The sequence below is a fragment of the Somniosus microcephalus genome, chromosome 11 (genome assembly GCF_052327205.1).
Source record: "Somniosus microcephalus isolate GS21.2 chromosome 11, FLI_Smic_1.0, whole genome shotgun sequence".
Classification (NCBI taxonomy): domain Eukaryota; kingdom Metazoa; phylum Chordata; class Chondrichthyes; order Squaliformes; family Somniosidae; genus Somniosus; species Somniosus microcephalus.
Genome location: NC_140997.1, coordinates 217,932,036 through 217,955,724, shown reverse-complemented (window position 1 = coordinate 217,955,724; position 23,689 = coordinate 217,932,036). Strand labels below are relative to the sequence as shown.

Here is a 23,689-nt window from a genome sequence, read left to right as displayed (position 1 = left end):
ACCAATTTATGGGTTTCATGGAAAGATGGAAGGAATTGTAGAATTTAATCCCCAAGATCTTGGTAAGAATCTCGGAATGCAATGTAATAAAAATCGAATTCAACTTATTCAGACATTACAAATGGATGGAATTGCAGAACGTGCTCCCCAAAACACTGGCAAAAATCCCAGAATCCCTTGACTGTTCAGTCTCACTAAACCAGTAGCCCTGCTCATCTGCATTTAACTTGTGCGGACTGAGGATCCAGGTAAAAATTCCATTCCGATTCAGTCAGTATGCCAGTGAACCTCTCTCTTGTACCACGTAATTGTCTTTTATTTATCTTAAGTTATGTACACTGTTATAAAATACTGATTTTTTTTTTGTTTACCTTGAATTATTTATCTTTAAAAATGTTGGGTGGGTTTATGAATATTCTCTATGACATGAAGTACTTTGAGATAATTCAATGTGATGTGGCATTATATAAATGGAAGAATTAAATTAGAATATTGATTATTGTTTATTAGTATAAGTCATTAAGTAATTAGACATATTTTGTCCGTTTTTGAAAAAACACATTGATTGAGTTTATCAGGTATAAGCAGAAATCACCATCAAGAATTCCGTGAAAGATTTTGTAGATCCTTGAGAAGCAATGACAAACATAGAGGGAAGATTTCCTCTGTGCTCTATGTGTAACAAATTCCATAAATCTGTTTTATGATTTAAATCCACAAATCACACAAGTGAACTCTCCTACCCCATTTTGGGTGTTGACCGCGGGGATTTGGCGGGGATGGGGGAACCGCACCACCATCCTCCAAAACCATGGAACTTTCATGAAATATTTTAAAATTAAAGATGAATTATTGGATGAATTCTCAAATAATTCTCATGACCTAATAACACACTTACCATATTTCTTATGCTCTTAGCATTTTCAGTCTATCTAAGCCATAACACAGCGGTAGAGGCCTAGAAGTTGACTGAGTTGTGGTGCCTGCACTCTGGGGCGGGAGGAACCAAATAGAGGAAAATACAAAAACAGGCGAGGGGAAGGAAAATGTATTCTCAGGATTTCTCGTGTTATAAATAGAGTGATAATCGAGTGGACCTGCATGTTATAGAATTGTTTCTTCGACTTGTGAGCTGACCATTATTCACAAACTAGTTGTGATTAGTTCACAGAAAGGTAGTGAACCACAGGCTCCCACAGATGGTATTTTGTGTCTTACCAGAGGAGACCATTTGGACTGACTGGAGAGTTAGAGACCGACTGCACTCTACTGAGAATGAGTTATTTTTAACTCAATCAGGAAGGACCGACTGCATTTCCACTGATTGCTTCACGATGACATTCAAAACTTTTCTGTGCCAATTTATTGCGTCAGGTTTCAAATTGCTGAGTCACTGCAATTTTTCGCCAGGTGAAGAAGTCTTTTTTTAATTATGGCTTTCTGTTGTAAATTTGACCTCTAGCATAAATGTTCCCAACATTAGTGGGTCTGATTTCCCCAGACAGTTAAAGAAGGGTGACTATTACGGGTCTGCACTTACCCCTTGTTATGGTCACTAACATGTCTTTAATTCTCAACAGAAGTTGTAACTTTTTCTAAAATCAAAAAGATGCCCATTAATTATTTTTTCCATGCCCTATTTCCTGAAGAAATTTCCCTCGCATTTTAGGTTCTTTCCACCACCCCCATTCCTCTCCAGAGAGTATGTGTTACTTTGAGACTGACCACTAGCGTATCCAGCGGATGACCCGTCTTCTGAATGAACTTCTTCCTCTCCTGCAGAGGAACACCTCACAGTCAAACTATGCACAGTTTCACGCCTGGCTAGGCAGCCAATATCAGACACTTATCAAGCGTGGATAAAGACATCGCTTCACCTCAGCCAATCAAACTTTCTTAAGTAACCCATCCATTAAGGTGGCCTTTCCCCAATAGTTAATATTAAGTCTTTGAGCTCTGTCATTGTGGTGATTTAGGGAGGACTGTGAGGTCCAGAGTGGTGCCAGAATACACAGAGTCTCTTTTATTTTTACCCCAGCCACTATTGGCAGATGGTTAGTTATCACACTGATGCGCCATCAATTACTCAAAAGACTGAGGTTAAGCGAGTAACAACCAGGCTTTTATTAACTAAAGAATGAAGGTCTTGTCTCGAGTGGTCGACCCGTCCAGAATACTAAGGGACTGGGAGGTAGTCACTTATATACCTGGAATAGTGGGAGGAGTCAGCCGAGGCATGTCCAGACCTGTACCTAGTGGAATACACATACACGTACAGACAGGTATAACAGTGGTTTACCACACACACCTAAAGTTTCATCCAAGATGCCTCTTCCCAAAGATTCAACTCATTTAGAAACATGGCGATTTTTATGCTCTTAACATGTTCAGTCTGTCTAAAGCACAAAACAGGCAAGTTACTGACTCTCTGTTAGCCGTTCAGGCCTGGAAACATAAAGGGTTGAGATCATCCCAAGTGGGTTTTTTAAATAACTTTACTGCATACAGAAAATGTATAATTTCCACCAATCTGTAACTTTAAATGGTGCATGGGAATTTACCAACACCAGTGAATCACACCATCACGTGTTGAATTATGAGAGAACTCACTTGACAAATGTGACTTGTTCCAAACAGGTAGCAAATTGCCAATAAGTAGTGTCTAAATTCAAAGCTACAGGAATGAACAACTAGATCCACAGAGAGAATTACATATATTGGTCCAGCAATTTATGAAAAAAAAATACATTCTTGGATTCCCTTTGGAGCTAGGCTAAGAGAACCTCAACAATAAATGTGTTCCATATCATGGTGGATGCTGAGCAACATAAAAAACAGCTGAATGGCCGCCAAAAGATGATACAGTTAAAGTTGGTCCATAATAAATTCTGAATAGAAAGGATAAGGTTAGAAATTTGACACCTAGAAAACATCTATGGAGGCAATATGGCACATTGTAATATATAAAAATGCTCATTGTCCTCTTGCATATGCATCCTTGAACAGCTTTTACCACACATGCACACATTCCTGAGGTCTCTTTCGTTAAGAAGAGAAAACACTCTCAACAACGCACCCCTCACTGTGATACTATAAATGGACTGTCCATGGATACTTCTCCACTAGCGAAGCCATATGAAACACTGTCTAACATTCTACTCTGATATGCTTATTTTCTAATGCCGAAGCCATATAAAACATACTATCCGTAATACTTCCCCTTGGAGAAGGCAGGGACAGGGTACTGAGTTTGGATGATCAGCCATGATCTCATTGAATGGCGGAGCAGGCTCGAGGGGCCGAATGGCCTACTCCTGCTTCTATCTTCTATGTTTCTATGTTTCCTGTAACACTCTGCTATGACGCAAAATGTCCATAATTCTGAGTAACAGAGGCTGCTGGGAGCCACACCCGGAATGATTTCTGTTTCAATGGGTGAGATTCACTAAGCAACTCATGAACAAGGAACTGACATGTGAGTCATGGTCAAGCTCTCAAACTGGTGTCACTGAGCCCACTGCGATGCAACTGGAGTGAAACACAAAATATTATGTAGCTAAGGTCAATCTTATAAATACATAAGGTATAAAATCACAAGAATTTCAGTAGTGAAGGAAGCCTTTCGACCCATTGCGCATGTATCGGTCAATGTAGTTGAGCTATCTACAGTAATCCAAAAGCAATTTAAGCAGATTCATAGTTATCCTTACATCTTCTGTTCTGCAGTTTTTTTTCCACTGAAATTGTTCAAGAACAAAATGTATCCATCCCACTGAGCAATAGTGGTGCTAGGGAACGGAATGCTTCTCCACTTTATACCTATTGTCAGCATCCAGCACTCCTTGACCAGATATAGCACAGATTGGGTGCACGATCAATATTCATTAACAATGTACCATCAAGAATCCACAGGATATAGTAGGAAAAAAAAGAATTTGAATTTATATGGTGGCTTCTCATGTCTCCTAAAATGTCCCAAAGCACTTCACATTGCAGTCACTGTTGTTCGGTAGGCAAATGTGACAGATCTTTTATGTGCAGCAACCAGTTAATCCATCTTTGGTGGTATTGATTGAAGGTAGAACAGTGTTGGCCAGGACATTGAGAGAACTCCCTGTTCCTCTTCAAATAGTGCCATGGGATCTTTAATATCCACTAGAACCACTGGAATAAACAGATGGGACTTGGTTTAAAGCCTCATCCAAAGGAGAGCACTGACGTGTCAACTGAGATTATGTTGTCTGATAGGAAGAGGCTCATGCCCACTCGATTGAGTTTTTTAATCTCGGCACCATGTTGCTGTGGGAACATACCTTGTCTTCATTCAGGACCACTGCACGGGGGTGGGGGGGGGGGGGGGGGGGTAGTGAGAAAGGAGATGAAGTGACAGAGTTACTATGAAGCTGCTCATGTCCGGCACCTCTTGGCAACCATCTGAAGATCACCAGTGGAGGCCTGGAGCAGGTCACCCAGCCATGTGGATACGTGACCCATGCGAGGCCTGTACAGGAAAAAGTAAAGGGATTTCCTACCCTGCCAACAAAAGGATAAGAGTTTCCCTGTATTCAATAAATCTGATCATTTGTGAGCTGACAGCAAAATAAATACCATGAAAACGTTGTGTATTGTCATAAACCCCAATTAGAGGTGAGGTGACCCCAGCTCCATACAACACATTGACTCTTAATGCCCTCAAATGCCCAGCAAACCACTCAGTTGTAAAGCCTATACACTCTGGAGTTTAGAAGAATGAGAGGTGATCTCATTGAAACATATAAGATTCTGAGGGGGATTGACAGGGTAGATGCTGAGCGGTTGTATCCCCTGGATGGAGAGTCTAGAACTAGTGGGCACAGTCTCAGGATAAGGGGTCGGCCATTTAAGACAGAGATAAGGAGGAATTTCTTCACTCAGAGAGTTGTGAATCTTTGGAATTCCCTACCTCACAGGGCTGTGGATGCTGAGTCATTGAGTATATTCAAGGCTGAGATCAATAGATTTTTGGACTCTAGGGGAATCAAGGGATATGGGGATCGGGCGGGAAAGTGGAGTTGAGGTCCATGATCTCATTGAATGGCGGAGCAGGCTCCAGGGGCCAGATGGCCTATTCCTGCTCCTAATTCTTATGCTCTCAGAAAGCCCACCACCTTCTAGGGGCAACTTAGGAGGGACATTAAGCATGGCCTTGCCAATTTTGCCCACACACCACAGAACAAATTTTTTTTTAAACCGCTCATAACAGTCTTGACAAAGTACAATGCTAAAAGAATTGATGTACACTTGTAGCATTTTATTCTTATATATAAATAAATATGTAACTCTGCACCTCCTCCCTCATGGGACTTCATTCAGCCCTGCGCTGCACCAATGCCAGGGAGCCACACCAGAACCCCAGTTGAAATTTCCAGGTTTCACCGGCCTTAACCCTAATTGTAGAATTCATCTTCTGTAGGTGATTATTGAATCCGACCCTGAAATCGGGAGCTCTTACGTCTCCCCAGACTTTCGCGTTGTTTAATCTCCACCAAGACTCTTCCTGTTTATTCCTGGCCCGCTGACTTTAAATTAAATTCTCTCCCCCCCCCCCCCCCCCACAAAACTGGCTGCTGGGAACAGCATTTTAGCGCTAAAACTCAGTGATAAGACTTGTCACAACATCATTCAATCCTGGAACACGGGCTCAGTGTAATCCACTGCCTCGCAACTCACTCCTGAGATTGCAACAGGTAGTCAATTTTTTTTTCTCTCTTGCTGTAAAACTTTTCACTCACCACAAAGAGATTGAAGACGATAATCCATCCCCAGCCTCCTTCCGGGGGATCAGCCACTGTCCGATGTCGGGCTCCGCTTGGACCGGACATTGTGTTGGTTCTTGTTTTATTGCGGTTGATTTTTTGTTCTTCTCCCCTGTGCTGCCGATTCTCTTTCTGTTGCACCTCCCTATCCCTCTCCGGGCTGTCTCTCTAGCGTTGCTTTCCAGCCTTTGCCTTGCTACACAAGCAGAGCCCACCCCTAGTGGCTGGGTTAACAAGTCCAGCTCAAACCAACTGGGAGATCACTCGGTTTCCTCAAACTGTCAAAGCATCAGTTGGGGGGGTATAGGGTTGACTTGCCAACTCTCTAGGATTGCCCTGGAGGCTCCAGGAATTGAAGATTACTCTCCAGCACACTCCTGGTCCCTCAATACCTCCTCTCTGGTGAAGAAGGCCCAGCAGCGCCTATATTTCCTAAGGAGGCTGAAGGGATGTAACCTGTCACCCCTGATCCTCTCTAACTTTTACCGCTGCACAATAGAGAGCATCCTGACGAACTGTATCACAGTATGGTATGGCAGCTGTAGCTCCTATGACCGGAAAGCCCTGCAGCGGGTAGTCAAAACTGCCCAACGCATTACCGGCACCCGGCTACCGACCATAGAGCACATATACCAGAAACGCTGTTTACGGAGGTCACGGTCCATCATCAAAGACCCTACCCACCCCAGCCACAGTCTGTTCGCCCTCCTGCCATCTGGGAGACGCTACAGATGCATTCGCACCCGTACGACCAGATTTAGGAACAGCTTCTTTCCCAGGGCTGTCATCCTACTGAACTCCACAAATAAACTCTAAAGCCTGCACATCTGCCAATGCACTTTATTATGGTTATGTTTATGTTAATGTATTACAAGCCAAATGTATGTTGAATGTTTAAATGTCTTAATCTAAATGTACACTCTCGGGAGCCGCAAGCCTACATTTCGTTGTACTGCACTTGTGCACTAACAATGACAATAAAAGTTGATTTGATTTGATAACAATGTATTTTTAAACATTTTCTTTGAACACTTTTGTTCATTAGTTATAAAAAATATTAGAGATGGGAAGAAAGGTTGTTTGACTGACAGTCAAGAATCATCCAATCAGGCAATGAAGAGTCTATTCGCTTTACGATTGGCTGGGGAGGCCGTGCATTGCACGTATGGACCTGTTGGGCGACCAATAGCAGGAGTGTGGGAGGTGGGGCGACATGTGATGACACCTCCAGGAATACATCCAACCAGAGCTGGCGACCTTAACAGGGGAACAACATATAAATAGCACGCCACATTCTTGAATTATTATTCCAGGATAAACCTTTCTGTAACGTCAATCCCGGTAAAAGCTTCCTTAGGCCATACATCAGTCACTTATTCTTGCTTGCCGTAACAGATTTTTTTTTTGGTCTGCCTTTTGCATCTCTCCCTACCCAGTCTTGGCTTTTTTTGTTAATGTTCTTTCTTTTAGGTCGGTCTATGGCAGGCACCATTTCCTCTCTGTGGAATGGGTAACTTGATGTGCCCCCAATGCCACACTCGGCACAGTTGCTTGGCATCTGAGAGCAGGTTGGGTTCATCAGTTTGGCAACTTTAGCCTCCCTGTTTGTTGGTGAAGTGTGTGATCTCACCTGACAGCAGAGATGCAATCACAGCTAAAGAGCTGGGGGGTCAGGATATGGAGTGGGGAGAAGAGGGCAACATAACCCCATGTCAAAAAATTGGAAGAAAACACATCCCCATTCCTCCCTCCCTCCCCCCCACCCCCGCCCAATGTTCCACTTATGCCTGATAGTATAACTGGAATCAAGAACTTAGAGTTGGAAAAACTCATATGATGCCGCACATTGGAGTCTCAGCCCAATGCTTTCCTCACCCACTGTTAAGAATTTCTAGCAGTGGGCAGTGATCAGGAGCAGGAACCCTAGCTCTCTACAGTCCTGACCTCAGCCTGGTTGTCACTGTTAAGCAGAAGACAGGTATTTGCCATACCCACAGCAACCCACACATGGTTTTAGTGTAACACCCCAAGTTGCTTTTGTTTATTGCTTATTTGTTGCTTCTTCCTTCCTCTCTTGAATGAGGTGACTTATGAATGGGTAGGTTGAGTGCACATCTGCAATTCATTCCCAATCTTGGAGGAAGAATTGCTCTGGTCAGCAATGTCATAACTGCATTCAACAAGAATGCATTTACAATAACATAACACTATACACACACATATACCAAAGTAATTGTCCTCCTACACTTTATTCATGCAACACTCACGGATACTTTTTTCTTGTCCTCCAATGACAATTTAGGATTGAAAAGCAGATAATTGTAGGAAGTATTTTGTGCTTTGAATTCTGTGCAGTGCTGAGTGCTGCACTGAATGCTTTGCTTGCTGCTTGCCAGTCCACCAATCTGAATCAAAAAAACTGACAACAATGGACCTTGTAGACATTAAATGCAAGAGAACACCGTCCTACCGCTAGAGGTGCAAGACGGCAGCAACATAATTTGAAATGTGACATTTCACTCACTTCTTGCCAGAAGTAATTGCATATACAAGGCCCTCAGATTAACAGAGAAAAATTGGCAAATAAATTTGGCAAGGAAGAGCATGCAATGATTCACCCAGTCTACAAGGACTGAAACTGACAAGGGCGCTTGTTACAAAAGATAGAGACCACTGTTTTGTGTGGAGACGTTTACTTCCAGCAGGGTGCCCCTTGGTGGTTTAAATATAATGAACACAGTCCTTTGCTGCATTCATGTCATTGCACCTCTAGCAAAGGGATTGTGTATGTTAGTTGTTCATTTCAGTGAAAAAGTGCAACATCCCCACCGACACCTGGGAATCCCTGGCCCAAGACCGCACAAAGTGGAGGAGAAGCATCCGGGAAGGCGCCGAACACCTCGAGTCTCTTCGCTGGGAGCAAGCGGAAGCCAAGCGCAGGCAGTGCAAGGAGCGCACTTCAACCCAAGCACCCCACCCACCCGCCCCTTCAACCACCGTCTGCCCCACGTGTGACAGAGACTGTAGGTCCCGCATTGGACTCATCAGTCACCTGAGAACTCATTTTTAATGTGGAAGCAAGTCATCCTCGGTTCCGAGGGACTGCCTGAGAAGAAGAAGAAGCAAAGGGATTGTGTATGTTATTTGTTCATTTCAGTACTGATGGGAGAACAGATCATTTAAAAAAAAATTAAGTTATATATTGTGCATAACATACTATTCCACCAGGGTTACTGTTTTGCATATAGCTGGGCAGAGCAGACTAGATGATGTCACATGAGCATGGTGATAGTCGAGTGAGAATATTTATCCTTTAGAACTAATTCTATGATTCTTTCCCCCTCCTTAGGAATCTCTGAGCAATGAACTATTCTCTGACTCAGAGAATAGGCAGGCTACCCGCAGAAAGGCCTTCACAATGTCACTTCAAAAAAAAAGTATATAAGCATAAACCTTCTTTTATTTTTGTCCCTATTACCCAGTCTTGCGAGCAATGCACCAACTGCATAAGAGAGGGGCTGGGTAACTTAATCGCCTGATAACGCCGGTGGCCTAACAAACTAGCACATACTGGAAAGCAGCTCAGGGACGACTCTACAATTTCTCCCACCCCCTGAAGTGTAGAAAAGCCTGGCACTGACTTGACATTCTCCTCTCGCTGTCATAGTTGAGATCAGGATCTTAAATGTGGAGGATTCTGCACGCAACGTCACATCGCACCACTCCAAGTCACTGCATCATGCTCCAACTTGGTGTGTCAACATGCTGACCTTACTAACGGTGAGGTATAAGCAGCCCCTGGTTTCCACCTTCAGCCTTCTCCCAATGATAAATCTGAGATTAGAAACTTATCGTGTGTGTGGTACAGTGCACTGGTACCAAACACACTGAGCTTTTTCCTATCTTAATGGCAGATGCAGAAATCGCTTTCAGACAATAACTAACTGAAACAGATTTCTGATAACCAAAAGAAAATCCAAACTCACCTCCATGTTACAATCAGCGGTGCTGTACACCACAGATTCCACAAGAGTAACCAGCAATAACATACTGGCCAAATTCACCTTCATATCTTTAGAGAAGTGCCTGTCCTCCATTCACCTGACATGGATGAAATAGAAAACATGCCATGTAGAAACTGGCACAGAAACTGGTCCACTGGAACTGGACAATTAAACAACTAATGGGAGGAGAAGGCTCCATGAACACCCTCATCCTCAATGATGGAGGAGCCTAGCATGCCAGTGCAAAAGACAAGGTTGAAGCGTTTGCAACCATCTTCAGCCAGAAGTGCCGAGTGGATAATCCATGTCGGCCTCCTCCTGAGGTCCCCACCATCACAGAAGCCAGTCTTCAGCAATTCGATTCACTCCATGTGATATCAAGAAATGGCTGAGCGCACTGGATACAGTAAAGGCTATGGGCCCCGACAACATCCCGGCTGTAGAGCTGAAGACTTGTGCTCCAGAACTAGCCACGCCTCTAGCCAAGCTGTTCCAGTACAGCTACAATACTGGCCTTTATCTGACAAAGCGGAAAATTGCCCAGGTATGTCCTGTCCACAAAAAGCAGGACAAATCCAATCCGGTCAATTACCGCCCCATCAGTCTACTCTCAATCATCAGCAAAGTAATGGAAGGTGTCGTTGACAGTGCTATCAAGTGGTGCATACTCACCAATAACCTGCTCACCATGCTCTGTTTGGGTTCCGCCAGGACCACTCGGCTCCAGACCTCATTACAGCCTTCGTCCAAACATGAACAAAAGAGCAGAATTCCAGAGGTGAGGTGAGAGTGACTGCCCTTGACATCAAGGCAGCATTTGACTGAGTGTGGCATCAAGGAGCCCTAGTAAAATTGAAGTCAATGAGTATCAGGGGGGAAACGCTCCACTGGCTGGAGTCGTATCTAGCACAAAGGAAGATGGTTGTGGTTGCTGGAGATCAATCATCTCAGCCCCAGAACATCACTGCAGGAGTCCCTCAGGGCAGTGTCCGAGGCCCAACCATCTTCAGCTGCTTCATCAATGATCTTCCCTCCATCATAAGATCAGAAGTGGGGATGTTTGCTGATGATTGCACCGTATTCAGTTCCAGTCGCACCTCCTCAGATAATGAAGCAGTCCATGTCCGCATGCAGCTGACGACATTCACGCTTGAGCTGATAAATGGCAAGTAACATTTGTGCCACAGAAGTGCCAGGCAGTGACTCTCTCCAACAAGAGAGAGTCTAACCACCACTCCTTGAAATTCAATGGCATTACCATCACCGAATCCCCCACCATCAACATCCGGGGGTCACCATCACCAGAAACTTAACTGGACCAGCCACATAAATACTGTGGCAACAAGAGCAGGTCATAGCCTGGGTATTCTGGTTCTCACTCCTGACTCCCCAAAGCCTTCCCACCATCTACAAAGCACAAGTCAGGAGTGTGATGGAATACTCTCCACTTGCCTGGATGAGTGCAGCTCCAACAACACTCAAGAAGCTCGACAACATCTAGGACAAAGCAGCCCGCTTGATTGGCACCTCATCCACCACCTTAAACATTCACACCAGTAGTGCACCTTGGCTGCAGTGTGTACCATTTACAAGATGCACTGCAGTAACTTGCCAAAGCTTCTTCGGCAGCACCTCCAAAACCCACGACCTGTACCACCTAGAAGGACAAGGGCAGCAGGCACATGGGAACACCACCACCTCCAAGTTCCTCTCCAAGTCACACACCATCCTGACTTGGAAATATATCGCCGTTCTTTCATCGTCGCTGGGTCAAAATCCTGGAATTCACTCCCTAACGGCATTAAGGGAGCTCCTTCAAGGACTGCAGCAGTTCAAGAAGGCGGCTCACCACCACCTTCTCAAGGGCAATTAGGGATGGGCAATAAATGCTGGCCTTGCCAACGACGCCCACATCCCAGGAACTAATAAAGAAAAGAAAAGCTCCATGGCACAGGGCATTGCATCTGAATTGAAATTTTGATGATAATGTGGGGTTTCTGGATGTTGATGTATATTGTGTGTCAAATGGAAGATTATAGAACACTTTTCTTAATATGCTGATTATTCAATATTACTTGTCATATCAAGGATTTGAACTGCTTGAAAAATATTTGGCTGGTACAGAATGTTGTGCTTTAATGTTCGGCCACCTCGATTCAGAACTGCTGATAAACCAATCATTCTCATAGAGTCATAACAGCACAGAAGGAGGCCATTCGGCCCATCGAGTCCACACCGGCTCTCTGCAGAGCAATCCAGTCAGTCCCATTCCCCCGCTCTATCCCCGTAGCCCTGCAAGTTTATTTCCCTCAAGTGTCTATCCAGTCTCCCCTTGAAAACATTGAGCGTCTCCGCTTCCACCACATCCGTCGGCAGCGAGTTCCAGGTCCTCATCACTCGCTGCGTAAAAAAGTTTTTCCCCACATCCCCCCTGTATCTCTTGCCCAAAACCTTAAATCTGTGTCCCCTAGTCCTTGTACCATCAAGTAGTGGGAACAGCCTTTCCCCATATAGCCTATCCAAACCCATCATAATCTTGTACACCACTATCAAATCACCCCTCAACATCCTTTGCTCTAATGAAAACAAATCCAGCTTCTCCAATCTGTCCTTGTAGCTAAGATCCCCCATCCCCGGAACCATTCTGGTAAATCTCCTCTGCACCTTCTCAAGGGCCTTCACATCCTTCCTAAAGTGTGGTGACCAGAACTGGACGCAATACTCCAGTTGTGGCCTAACCAGTGCTTTATAAAGGTTCAGAATAACTTCTCTATTTTGTACTCAATACCTCTATTTATGAAGCCCAAGATTCCATATGCTTTGCTAACCACTCTCTCAATATGTCCCGCCACCTTCAGGGACCTATGCACATTAACTCCTGGGTCCCTCTGTCCCTGAACACTCTTTAAAACTGGGCCATTACGTGTATATTGCCTCTCCCTGTTCCTTCTGCCAAAATGCATCACCTCACACTTCTCTGTATTAAATTCCATCTGCCACTTGTCTGCCCATTCTGCTAGCCTTTCTATGTCCGGTTGCAGTCAATTGGTATCATCCTCACTGTTTGCCACACCCCCAAGTTTAGTGTCATCGGCAAATTCAGAAATTCTGCTCAGTATTCCATAATCCAGGTCATTCATATATGTCAAAAAAATCAGTGGCCCAAGCACTGACCCTTGGGGAACACCACTGTCTACCATCCTCCAGTCTGAAAAACAGTAATTTACCACAACTCGCTGTTTTCTGTCCTTAAGCCAATTCCTTATCCAAGCTGCCACTGACCCACCTATCCATGAGCCTCAATTTTGTTAACCAGCCTTCTATGTGGTACTTTGTCAAACGCCTTCCGAAAATCCATGTAGACAACATTCCCTTCATCAATCCTCCCTGTTACTTCATCAAAAAATTCAATTAGATTAGTCAAACATGATCTGCCTTTTACAAATCCTTGTTGGCTCTCCTTAATTAGTTTAAACCTCTCCAAGTGCCCGTTAATTTTTTCCTTGATTATTGTTTCTAAAACTTTACCCACCACTGATGCTAAGCTAACCGGCCTGTAGTTACTAGGATTGTCCTTACACCCAATTCCCTTAGCATTCTGGGATGCAGAGCATCTGGACCAGGCGACTTATCCACTCTCAGCATACCCAGCCTTTCTAGTACATCCTGTCTTATCAATTTTCACCCCTTCCATTGCTTCTACCTTTTCCACTGCTACCGATATTTTGTCAGCATTCACCTCCTTAGTAAACACCGATACAAAGTACTCATTGAGTATTCAAGCCTTGCCCTGTGCCTCTAAGCATATATCACCTGCTAGGCCCCACCCCACCTTTTACGACCCACTTACTGTTTACCTGCCGGTAGAAGACTTTTGGGTTCCCTTTTATGTTAACTGCCATTCTACTCTCATATTCTCTCTTTGCCAATCTTATTTTCATCTTCACTTCCCCTCTCAACTTATTGTATTTGGTCTGGTTCTCCCTTGAAGAATTCACCTGACATGTATCATACTGTGTTGTAAATAGTCACTAGGTCTCAATATTTCATAGAAATATATATTAAAATGATAATGTTCGTTACACTGATCAATAACCATCTCCATTATACATACAGTAACTCAAGGATGGCCGAAATACACCTGCAGCCCCGCGTGCCTTGGCATCCTGACACTCAGTTCGATTTGCATTATTATTTCTTACACTCTGGTTTGTCTTGCTTGAATTTTATGGGTGTGAAATGGCTGCTCTTAGCACTGTGCCCTCAATATACCCTAAATCAGAAAGCTAAGGCTTGGTAGTGGCTAAGCTGCTTGATATATATGCAAATTAATGGGAACATTGCTTTAAACTTTATACATGACCCAGGAGACTCAGTGCTGTGCAATTAAGTGGTCCACAAAGATAAACAGCTTGGACACGCCTACAATAACATCTCTTAAATGAGCAGTGCACTTATTGCCTGATGTCATTCACATCACAAAGTACTATAATATTTGGATTTGAGTTGCATGTGGGTATAATTTGGCTTCTGATTTAGAGCTGGAGCTTTTAAAAGCTCTGAATTAATTTGTCCGTGACACTCCGGGTCCAGGTATATTGTGTATAAGTAAAACAGGCTTATTAAGCATTAAACATCCTGTACAAAGAAGTAATACTTAACAAGAAGATAGTCGCAGTCTGTTCATCGAACCCCGGCGTTCCTTCCGAGTGACTGTGGCGCAGTCTCTTTAATTCTCTTGCTGTGTTCTGTTGACTGAAGCTTCTCATCCTCTGGTTTCGCGCTGCTTTCAGTGTTCAATCGCTGTTCATTTATACCATTTTTTCCTCCGTTTTGCCTACATGGCAGTTAGTAAACAAGCTATCCTTATCTGAGAATGACCTTCACACTAAGTTCTCACAGATGTCTTTTTGCTTTTTAATCGGCTCATTGTTTAGCCGGTTTCTGCATTTTTGAGTGGTGACTGTCCCCTGCCCCCTATCTTCTTTTGCAATGTTGCTGAATTTCTTGTTCCCCACTATCTCCTTGTTTACTTAACAGACCATTTTACAGAATTACATCAATTTCTAACAGAGTTTAGTCAGGTTGGCATAATTCCCACCCTGCTTTGTTTCTCAGCCATTCGCCATTTTATACAGGCTTTTTAGGTTTTTAACATACAATTTCACATATTATAGTTATATAATAATGGTTATAGAATCTTAATAATGTTTACTAAATCCTACAGGTACACTCTATCCTACAGAGCCCCTGTTTTATTAATATATAAGAACATAAGAATTAGGAGCAGGAGTAGGCCATACGGCCCCTCAAGCCTGCTTCGCCATTCAATAATATCATGGCTGATCTTCAACCTCAACTCCACTTTCCTGCCCGATCCCCATAGCCCTTGTTTCCTCTAGAGTCCAAAAATCTATCTCTCAGCCTTGAATATACTCAACGACTCAGCATCCACAGCCCTCTGGGGCAGAGAATTCCAAAGATTCACAACCCTCTGAGTGAAGAAATTCCTCCTCATCTCAGTCTTAAAAGGCGGACCCCTTATTCTGGGACTGTGACCCCTAGTTCTAGACTCTCCAGCCAGGGGAAGCAACCTCTCAGCATCTATCCTGTCAATCCCCCTTTGTATTGTAAGCAGTTTTAAATGCCTTATTTACATCGACTCGACTGGCATAAATGGTGATGACAAAGGGTACTCACTTTAGTAAACCAGAACAGTTTATTAAACACACACAGCATGCATTACACAAACTTTTTTTAAAGAATTTGTTTAAGGGATCAGGACGTCGCTGACAATGCCAGCATTCATTGCCCATCCCTAGTTGCCCTTGAGAAGGTGGTGGTGAGCCGCCTTCTTGAACCGCTGCAGTCCGTGTGGTGATGGTACTTCCACAGTGCTGTTAGGCAGGGAGTTCCAGGATTTTGACCCAGTGACAGTGAAGGATCAGCGATATACTTCTAAGTCAGGATGGTGTGTGACTTGGAGGGGAACTTGGAGGTGGTGGTGTTCCCATGCGCCTATTGCCCTTGTCCTTCTAGGTGGAAGAGGTCGCGGGTTTGGGAGGTGCTGCTGAAGAAGCCTTGGCGAGTTGCTGCAGTGCATCTTGTAGATGGTACACACTGCCGCCACGGTACGCCGGTGGTAGAGGGAGTGAATGTTTAAGGTGCTGGATGGGGTGCCAATCAAGCGGGCTGCTTTGTCCTGGATAGTGTCAAGCTTCTTGAGTGTTGTTGGAGCTGCACTCATCCAGGCAAGTGGAAAGTATTCCATCACACTCCTTACTTGTGCCTTGTAGATGGTGTAAAGGCTTTGGGGAGTCAGGAGATGAGACACTCGCCGCAGAATACCTAGCCTCTGACCTGCTCTTGTTGCCACAGTATTTATGTGGCTGGTCCAGTTAAGTTTCAGGTCAATGGTGACCCTCAGGATTTTGATAGTGGGGGATTCGGCGATGGTAATGCCATTGAATGTCAAGGGGAGGTGGTTAGACTCTCGCTTGTTGGAGATAGTCATTGCCTGGCACTTCTGTGGCGCAAATGTTACCTGCCATTTATCAGCCCAAGCCTAAACATCGTCCAGGCTGTAATGATTTGGTTAAAATACAAGCTTTACTTCCCGTACAATCAAGGACGCAGAACGCGCTGACGTGGAAGGCTTCGCCGGACACCCTCTCTTTTTTGAAGTCATCTCTTCTGTGTGTTTGGATGTTAACATTCTTATACCATTTTTCAATATGCATTAGTCACATTCCCTGTTGATGGCTGTTTGGGCTTCACTTTGCTTTCTTCTTCTTCTTAGGCAGCCCTTCGGAACCGAGGATGACTTGCTTCTACATTAAGAATGAGTTCTCAGGTGACTGATGAGTCCAATGCGGGACCTACAGTCTCTGTCACAGGTGGGGCAGACGGTGGTTGAAGGGGCGGGTGGGTGGGGTGCTTGGGTTGACGTGCGCTCCTTCCGCTACTTGCGCTTGGCTTCCGCTTGCTCCCGGTGAAGAGACTCGAGGTGTTCGGTGCCTTCCTGGATGCTTCTCCTCCATTTTGTGCGGTCTTGGGCCAGGGATTCCCAGGTGTTGGTGGGGATGTTGCACTTTTTCAAGGAGGTTTTGAGGGTGTCCTTGAAGTGTTTCCTCTGCCCACCTGGGGCTCCCTTGCCGTGTCGGAGCTCCGACACGCTTGTTTTGGGAGTCTCGTATCAGGCATGCAGACAATGTGACTCATCCATCGAAGCTGATCGAGCGTGGTCAAAGCTTCGATGCTGGGGATGTTGGCCTGAGCGAGAACACTGATTGGATCATTGTGTTCGAATCTCATGATTAGGCTCCATCTCCTCTGGCTTTGTGTATGGTGTCTTCCAGACAGAAAGCATTAACTAGCAAGCGTAGTTACAAAGCCGACTTCCTAAGGTCATTAACAAATTAACTTAATAAGCACATTTATAATGGTCCAGGAAGTAAAGCCATTAACAAACTGGCTCTTGTGGCGGTTGCCTCAGCGAAGATATTAACCCTTTACAAGTCCCCGCCTTGAGGGAGAGATATCCTTATCAACCCCTCAAATTCTTTTACTCTTAGGATAATATTTCAACAAATTTTGAGAGGAGGATAGGTGTGGCTTTATAGCGGTCGCAATTGCCATCTTGGTCTCTACTTTCTTGACCATAGCTTTCAAGCGATATACAATGATTATCAATGCCATTAATACAAATGCTTGTAAAACAACCAAAATATGAGAGAGAACGTGGATCCATGGGGGAATTTCGATCCCTTATTTCCCACATGTGAACTCTCCCTTTGATTGTTCCGCAAGCTATCTTAACCTCTACCGTCGCATAACGTGTCTGACTGGTGTTTAGCCACAAGGGGATTTCTCTTTCATATAATTCCGATGTGTCATTGTGGGTGGTCGATCTCCTTCCTCCAAGAACCTGGGGTTCCGTCCCACAAAGTTCGAGCATGTTTTCCTTGGTTTGTCCTCGGTATGCGGTGGTAGTAGTTACGGCGATGCCTGCTAGACCAATTATCGTTAGCAACGCCATTAGCTCTTGGCTGGTCATTGCAGCTTCTTATCACACCTGAAAAAGATAAGGTGTAATATTAATTCTCACAGTTTTTAACTGATTTATGTGATACCACTTTCTTGCTTCTGTTCCCTTCTTTTCTGGGAATTGGATCAAATAAACTGCTGGATTCAACCTATCTACAATTGGGTAGGGTCCCCTCCATTGTGGCTCAAAGGCGTTCTCCTTTTTCCCATAATTTAAGACCATGATGGTATCTCCCACCTGGTATTCGAAAGGCCGTACCTTTTTGTCAAAGTGCTTTTCAACCTGTATCTTTGGCTTTTCTAGGTTTTGGGTCACAAGCCGGTTCATTTGGTTGGTGTATCCACCATCTGTACCAACCAGTTAGAGCTACACAGTTCTTGTGTTAGGGGGCTTGTCCCGGTTAGGGTTATGTGGCCCGGGGTTCTCATTAGCCTACCCGTCATGGCTTGGTGTGGAGAGACTCCTGTCGTCTTATGGGGTGTTGATCTTATTGCCATTAGACACATTGGTAACATAGGGGGCGATTTTGCCAGCCCTGGGGAGGTGGGTTTAGAGGCGGGACTGCCAGGAAAATGGCAGAAACTGGGAGCGGGTACCGAACCCGCCCCCAACCCCCCTCCGTGCCACCTTCCCAGGAGGCGGGTCCCCAACTCGCGCTGGGACCCTTCTCCTGGAAGGGGATTACAGCCACTTAACTGCATGTTAACAGGTAGTTAAACGGCAGTTAAGAGGCTTATCCCCATTTTACCAACACAAGTGCAGGCTTCCTGACATCGGGAAACCCTGCCAGGGTCAGCGAGGTGAGCAGTGGGTCTGCGGGAGGGAGAGGGGTCAAAAAATGCGCTGTGGAGGTGAGTGATGGGAGCAAGTGTGGAAAAGTAAGTATGGGAGGTGAGTGAAAAGTGTTAGAATAAGTTTCCTTACCTTTGTTTCTTCCTGCAGGCTTCAACCATTGGGCATCCGGAGGCTCCTTGGCCTAGAAATTGAGTTTGCGCTGCGCCGGGGCTTAACGCCGGAAATTTAGCGCCGGTGCTAAGTCGCGCTGTGCGCGCCAAAAATTCAGTAGCGCCGCGCCCAAACGGCTGCCGGCGCTACTGAAGGCTGTTTGCGCCTGAAAACTGGCGCTACGCGCCGCATTGCGGCGCTATTCCGGCGCTGCGGCGCCCGATGCGGTGCGGCAGGCTCGGGAAGTGCAGGCCTCCTCCTTCAGTTAAGGAGGAGCTGCCTGCACCCGCCTGCTGGCCGGTTAAATCGCCACAAAAATGAGCCCGGCACCTCGGGGAAGTGCCGGGCTCGCAGCCGAGAAGCATCTGTTCCGCGGGGGGGGGGGTGGGGGAGTCCGGGGAGGGAGGTGCGGGCAGGCGGCCGGCGGGAAAGCGGCCGGCCGCCACTCCACCTTTATGCGCCGGCGCAAAGTCGTGTAAGACTCTGTTGCCAGAGTCTTAGTTGCGGCTGCCACGGGCGAGGCGGCCGCAACTGAATTTCGGCGCTGGGGCCCGTCACCACGGCAACCGGGACGCTGCGCACACCGATGACGTCATCGGTGCCGGCGCAGCGCTACCGGTGTAATGCCGATGTTGGGCCCTAGTCAATTTCAAAACCAGCTGTAAGTCCAGCGCAATGCCCTCTAGCGCCGCAAAATGGGCACTAAGCCCACTCAATTTCTAGGCCCTTATCTCCACAACAGAGATGACAGATTGACTGCTGCATTCTCCGATGCAACGGCCATCTGCTTTCTGCCCACAAAAGAGGTTTGGTGAGTCTTGAGTACAAGGACTCACCAAAGAACAGAGATTGTCAGTGATTGACAGCTTCTCAAAGCTGTCAAACGATGACAATTCACAGATGAAACGTCATACACTGACGTTCTCTGTCACCGGCTTTCCCTTAATTGGCCTGCAGGGCAGGCTTAACAAGGTCAATCAAGGGAAAATAGCGTGGGTTGGCCGGACGTCATTGGGGGCGGGACTGAAACCCGACAAGCAGCAGTTCCGCCCCCAACGTGCCCTCATTGATAAAATTCCCCCCATACTAGCCCATTGAGTGGGATGGTCTGCACATAACTTTTTTAACATTGTTTTGAGGGTCCGGTTTCCCCTTTCCACCACACCCAATGACTGGGGGTGGCGGGAGATATGCAGTTTGTGTTTAATCCCCATGATTTCTTGTAGATGGGTAAAAATTTTCCCCGTAAAGTGTGACCCTTGATTGCAGTCTACCTGTAACGGGAGTCCCCACCTGCAGAACACCTCACTCAATAAAATCTTAGCGGCAATGAGTGCCGTGTTGGTGCAACACGGGAATGCCTCTATCCATTCAGTAAACTGGTCAACCACTACCAAGCCGTATGCAAAATTGACCTGTGTTTTGGGTAGTGGGCCAATGAAATCAATCTGGAGGTGGGTCCAATGTCCCGCTCGGGTGGGGGGGGGGGGGCGCTTCTGAAGAGGGCTCGATTCGTATGTAATGGGGGGTTGTGCTGCAGACAGGGCAGGCACCGTGATACATACAGTCTTACTGTGTTCCCCATATCAGGCCACCATGCCGTTGCAGCTATTTTCTCTAGTGCTGAATTTGGATGGTCAGCCATGATCTCATTGAATGGCGGAGCAGGCTCGAAGGGCCGAATGGCCTACTCCTGCTCCTATCTTCTATGTTTCTATGTGGTGGAGGCTGACTAGAGTCTGCCTATCAGGTGGGAATGGAACAGAGAGAGTAGTGCCTCGCACACGTACCGCCGCGCAGGCATCTGCCGTTCTCTGGAACATTAGTAACTGATCAGTTGAGTCAGAGCTGGGGGCCAAAATGATTTGGGAGGCGCAAGACGTGGGCTGAGGAAGGGGCTTGCCCTGCTCGTGCCAGGCACGTACTATGGTGTATGGCTGATATTGTTCTTGCAAAGATACTAGGTCGATGTGTTCAAGGGCAGGGCTCCTAATGATTGGGCAGCATGGTTCAGTGTGTGGAATCTCTGTTTCCCCATGAACAGCGGCGTCTTTGGTGGCCCTGTCTGCCTCTGCGTTCCCTGCAGAGTGTGGGCCATAGGTTTTATGTGCAGCCACCTTGCCAATGAAGCAAGGTTGAGAACGCTGCTTGAGAAATGCCCAGAGCAGACGTAGCCAGGGGCCGTGTGTGAGGGGTTTGTCGTCCACCGTACAGTAGTTGTTTTTGTGATTCAGGAGTAAGGTCAGCATTGTGTTAATAGCATAGGCACTGTCAGACCGAATGTTAACTGGGCGGTCAGATGTTTCTTTGATGGCTGTCAAAAGTGCCGCGATTTTGGCATTTTGTAAGGAGTGACGAGTGCATTTTAGCTTGATGGTCCGGTCTGGTAGGATGATGGCGTATCCAGTGTGCGGTGATCCCTGTAGGTGAAACGAGGAACCATCGACTTAGACGTCGGGTGCCCCCTTTGTTGGTTCCCTCTCAACGGGGTGGGAGTCAAAGTCAATGAGAAGTAGCAGGCACTTATGGGGGTCGCCTTCATAGGCTAAGAATTGTAGCAGCAGTGTGGTCGCTTTGGGGGTAATGTCGATGTCCCTTTGCAAGAGTTCAAGTGTCCACTTGCTGAGCCGCTGTGAAGAGATTAGGGAGTCCCCTGGTTTGAGCAGCAGGTTTAATGACATGTGCGGACTGTGTAAGATGGTGTTCTGCAGTCCCGTGATGAAAGTAAAGTGATGCACCGCCCAGAAACCGGCCAGTAGGTGTCGCTCGCATGCCGTGTTAGTCTTCTCCACTCCTTGCAAGATTCTAGATGCATATGCGATGGGCTGCAATCGGCCAGCTCTCTCCTGAGAGAAGACGGCGGTAAGACTCTGCTCAGTTGCTCCGACCTCCAGGTGGAAGGGCTGGGTTGGATCCGGGAGGCTATAAACAATGCCTGTATTACAACTTACCCACTGACTGGGTGTGGGTACTTGTCCAGCCTGTGCGAATATCTTCACCCTTAAGCTTCAGGAGCTCATAGAGGGGCTTTGCCAATCCTGCGAAACCTGGGATGAAATTTCTTTGGTATCCCACCAGACCCAGGAACGACCGTAGGGCGGTTTTCGAAATAGGCCGGGGCTGTCTCTGAATGATTTCAACTTTGTGGAAATCAGGGGAATGAAACATCGGGAGAGATCGAGACTCCCAGAAAGGTGACACGATCTTTAACCAACTGGGCTTTATGGGGATTAATCTTTAACCCTGATCGCATAATAAGTGCAAGTAGTTCATCCAGGAGAGGTAGGTGTTCTTCGATGCTTCCTGTCGCTAGCAGCAAATCGTCCGCATATTGAAGTAAACAATCGGGGCACGAAAAGGACTTGAGGGCCGGCGCCATTCTTTAGTGGAATATGGTCGGGGCCATTGTAGAATCCCTGCGGCAGGCCTGTCCAGGTGTAGCTTTGGTCCTCAAAGGTGAAAGCAAATTTATACTGATCGTCCTTCTGAACAGGAATAGACCAAAAGCCATTGGAGATATCAGGAGTTGAGAAAACCTTAGAATTGACTGGAATTCGAGACAATAGGGTAGGGGTTTCCCTTACAACTGGCGAACATGCAGTAGTAACTGAATTTAAATTACGATAATTGATCGAATGTATGGGTGGCCCTCTCTCGGAATGGGGTACTGTTTGGTGAAGGGATGAGGGGTGGTCCCTCTATTGCTTCTTCCCCCACCATTTTCCCGCAGTCGTGCTTGGTAGTGGCAAAGGCAGCTATATGTTTGTCAAGAAGGCACCTAACACGCTCGTCTCCATGGTCGGGGGAGAGGGGGGGTCGTAAACGGACACCTTCTTAATAGCAAACACCGAATGGCCATCCGAGATTTTGATTGTATCGCCACAAGTTCCTAACCCCATCCACACACAATCACAATTATAATCGATAATTGCCCCGTATTGATCAAGCTTCCAGAACAGAGAGCATTAACTAGCAAGCGTAGTTACAAAGCCGACTCCGTAAGGCCATTAACAAAGTAACTTAACAAGCACATTTATAATGGTCCAGGAAGTAAAGCTCTTGTGACGGTTGCCTCAGCGAAGATATTAACCCTTTACAGTATCTTATTGTGATGAAATATGCCTTCATCAGACCTGCTTGTATTTTACCTGCTTGTATTGTGTGAACCGCATCCTTTTGTTCCTATTGTGTGTATTGGCTACGCCCCTGTCTTTTGCCATATAAAGGTCTCAGGAGCTGCATGAGTCACTCACTACCAGACGAACCCGATGTGGGAAGACCTGCTATGCTGCTATGTTCTTAGTGATTAAAAGCCTTCAGTTGAATCCTTGTCTTTGAGTCATTGATGGCATATCAATTTTAATCACTAAAACACCAAGATGGATCCTCTCCTGAAACCAGAGCGCCTCGATCTGGACACCCATGCCTCAGACGCAGCCACACAGTTCGGACACTGGTTCCAATGCTTCGAATTTTTCATTGCAAACTCATCCACTGCCATAGCCGCAGCCGAAACTGCTACCGGAGACATGAAACTGGGAATCCTGCGAAACTGGGTGAGCCATCGGGTCTCCCCTCTCATCCAAGATGCCACCAGCTACGAGGATGCCTGCACCATCCTGAAGGCCCACTACGCACGGCCAATAAACGTGGTGTACGCCAGGCATCTTCTGACTACTCGCACGCAGCGGCATGGTGAGTCACTAGAGGACTTTATACTAAGCCTAAAAGTACTGGGCAGAGACTGTAACTGTAAGGCCGTGTCTGCCATCGTGTACACGGAGGAGCTGATTCGAGACTCCCTTATTGCGGGCCTCAGTTCAAATTATATTCGGCAGAAACTGTTTGAAAAGGAGGAACTGGACTTAAAACAGACCATGGGCATAGCGCGATCACAG

At 46.1% G+C, this 23,689-nt stretch overlaps 2 protein-coding genes across 2 annotated transcripts in view; both read right to left on the bottom strand.

Moving 5' to 3' along the window:
* LOC147111249 (putative monocarboxylate transporter 5) overlaps positions 1-5,976 on the bottom strand; it is a 65,299-nt gene extending 59,323 nt beyond the window's left edge. Inside the window, exon 1 of the mRNA XM_086001970.1 lies at positions 5,772-5,976. Within this exon, the coding sequence (XP_085858096.1) occupies positions 5,772-5,861 (90 nt within the window). The 5' untranslated portion in view covers positions 5,862-5,976. The remainder of the gene's footprint in view (positions 1-5,771) is intronic.
* A 9,178-nt stretch (positions 5,977-15,154) lies between these two features.
* LOC147111248 (uncharacterized) overlaps positions 15,155-23,689 on the bottom strand; it is a 51,946-nt gene continuing 43,411 nt past the window's right edge. The window contains exon 5 of the mRNA XM_086001968.1: positions 15,155-17,873. The gene's annotated coding sequence lies outside the window, so the exon portion shown is untranslated. The remainder of the gene's footprint in view (positions 17,874-23,689) is intronic.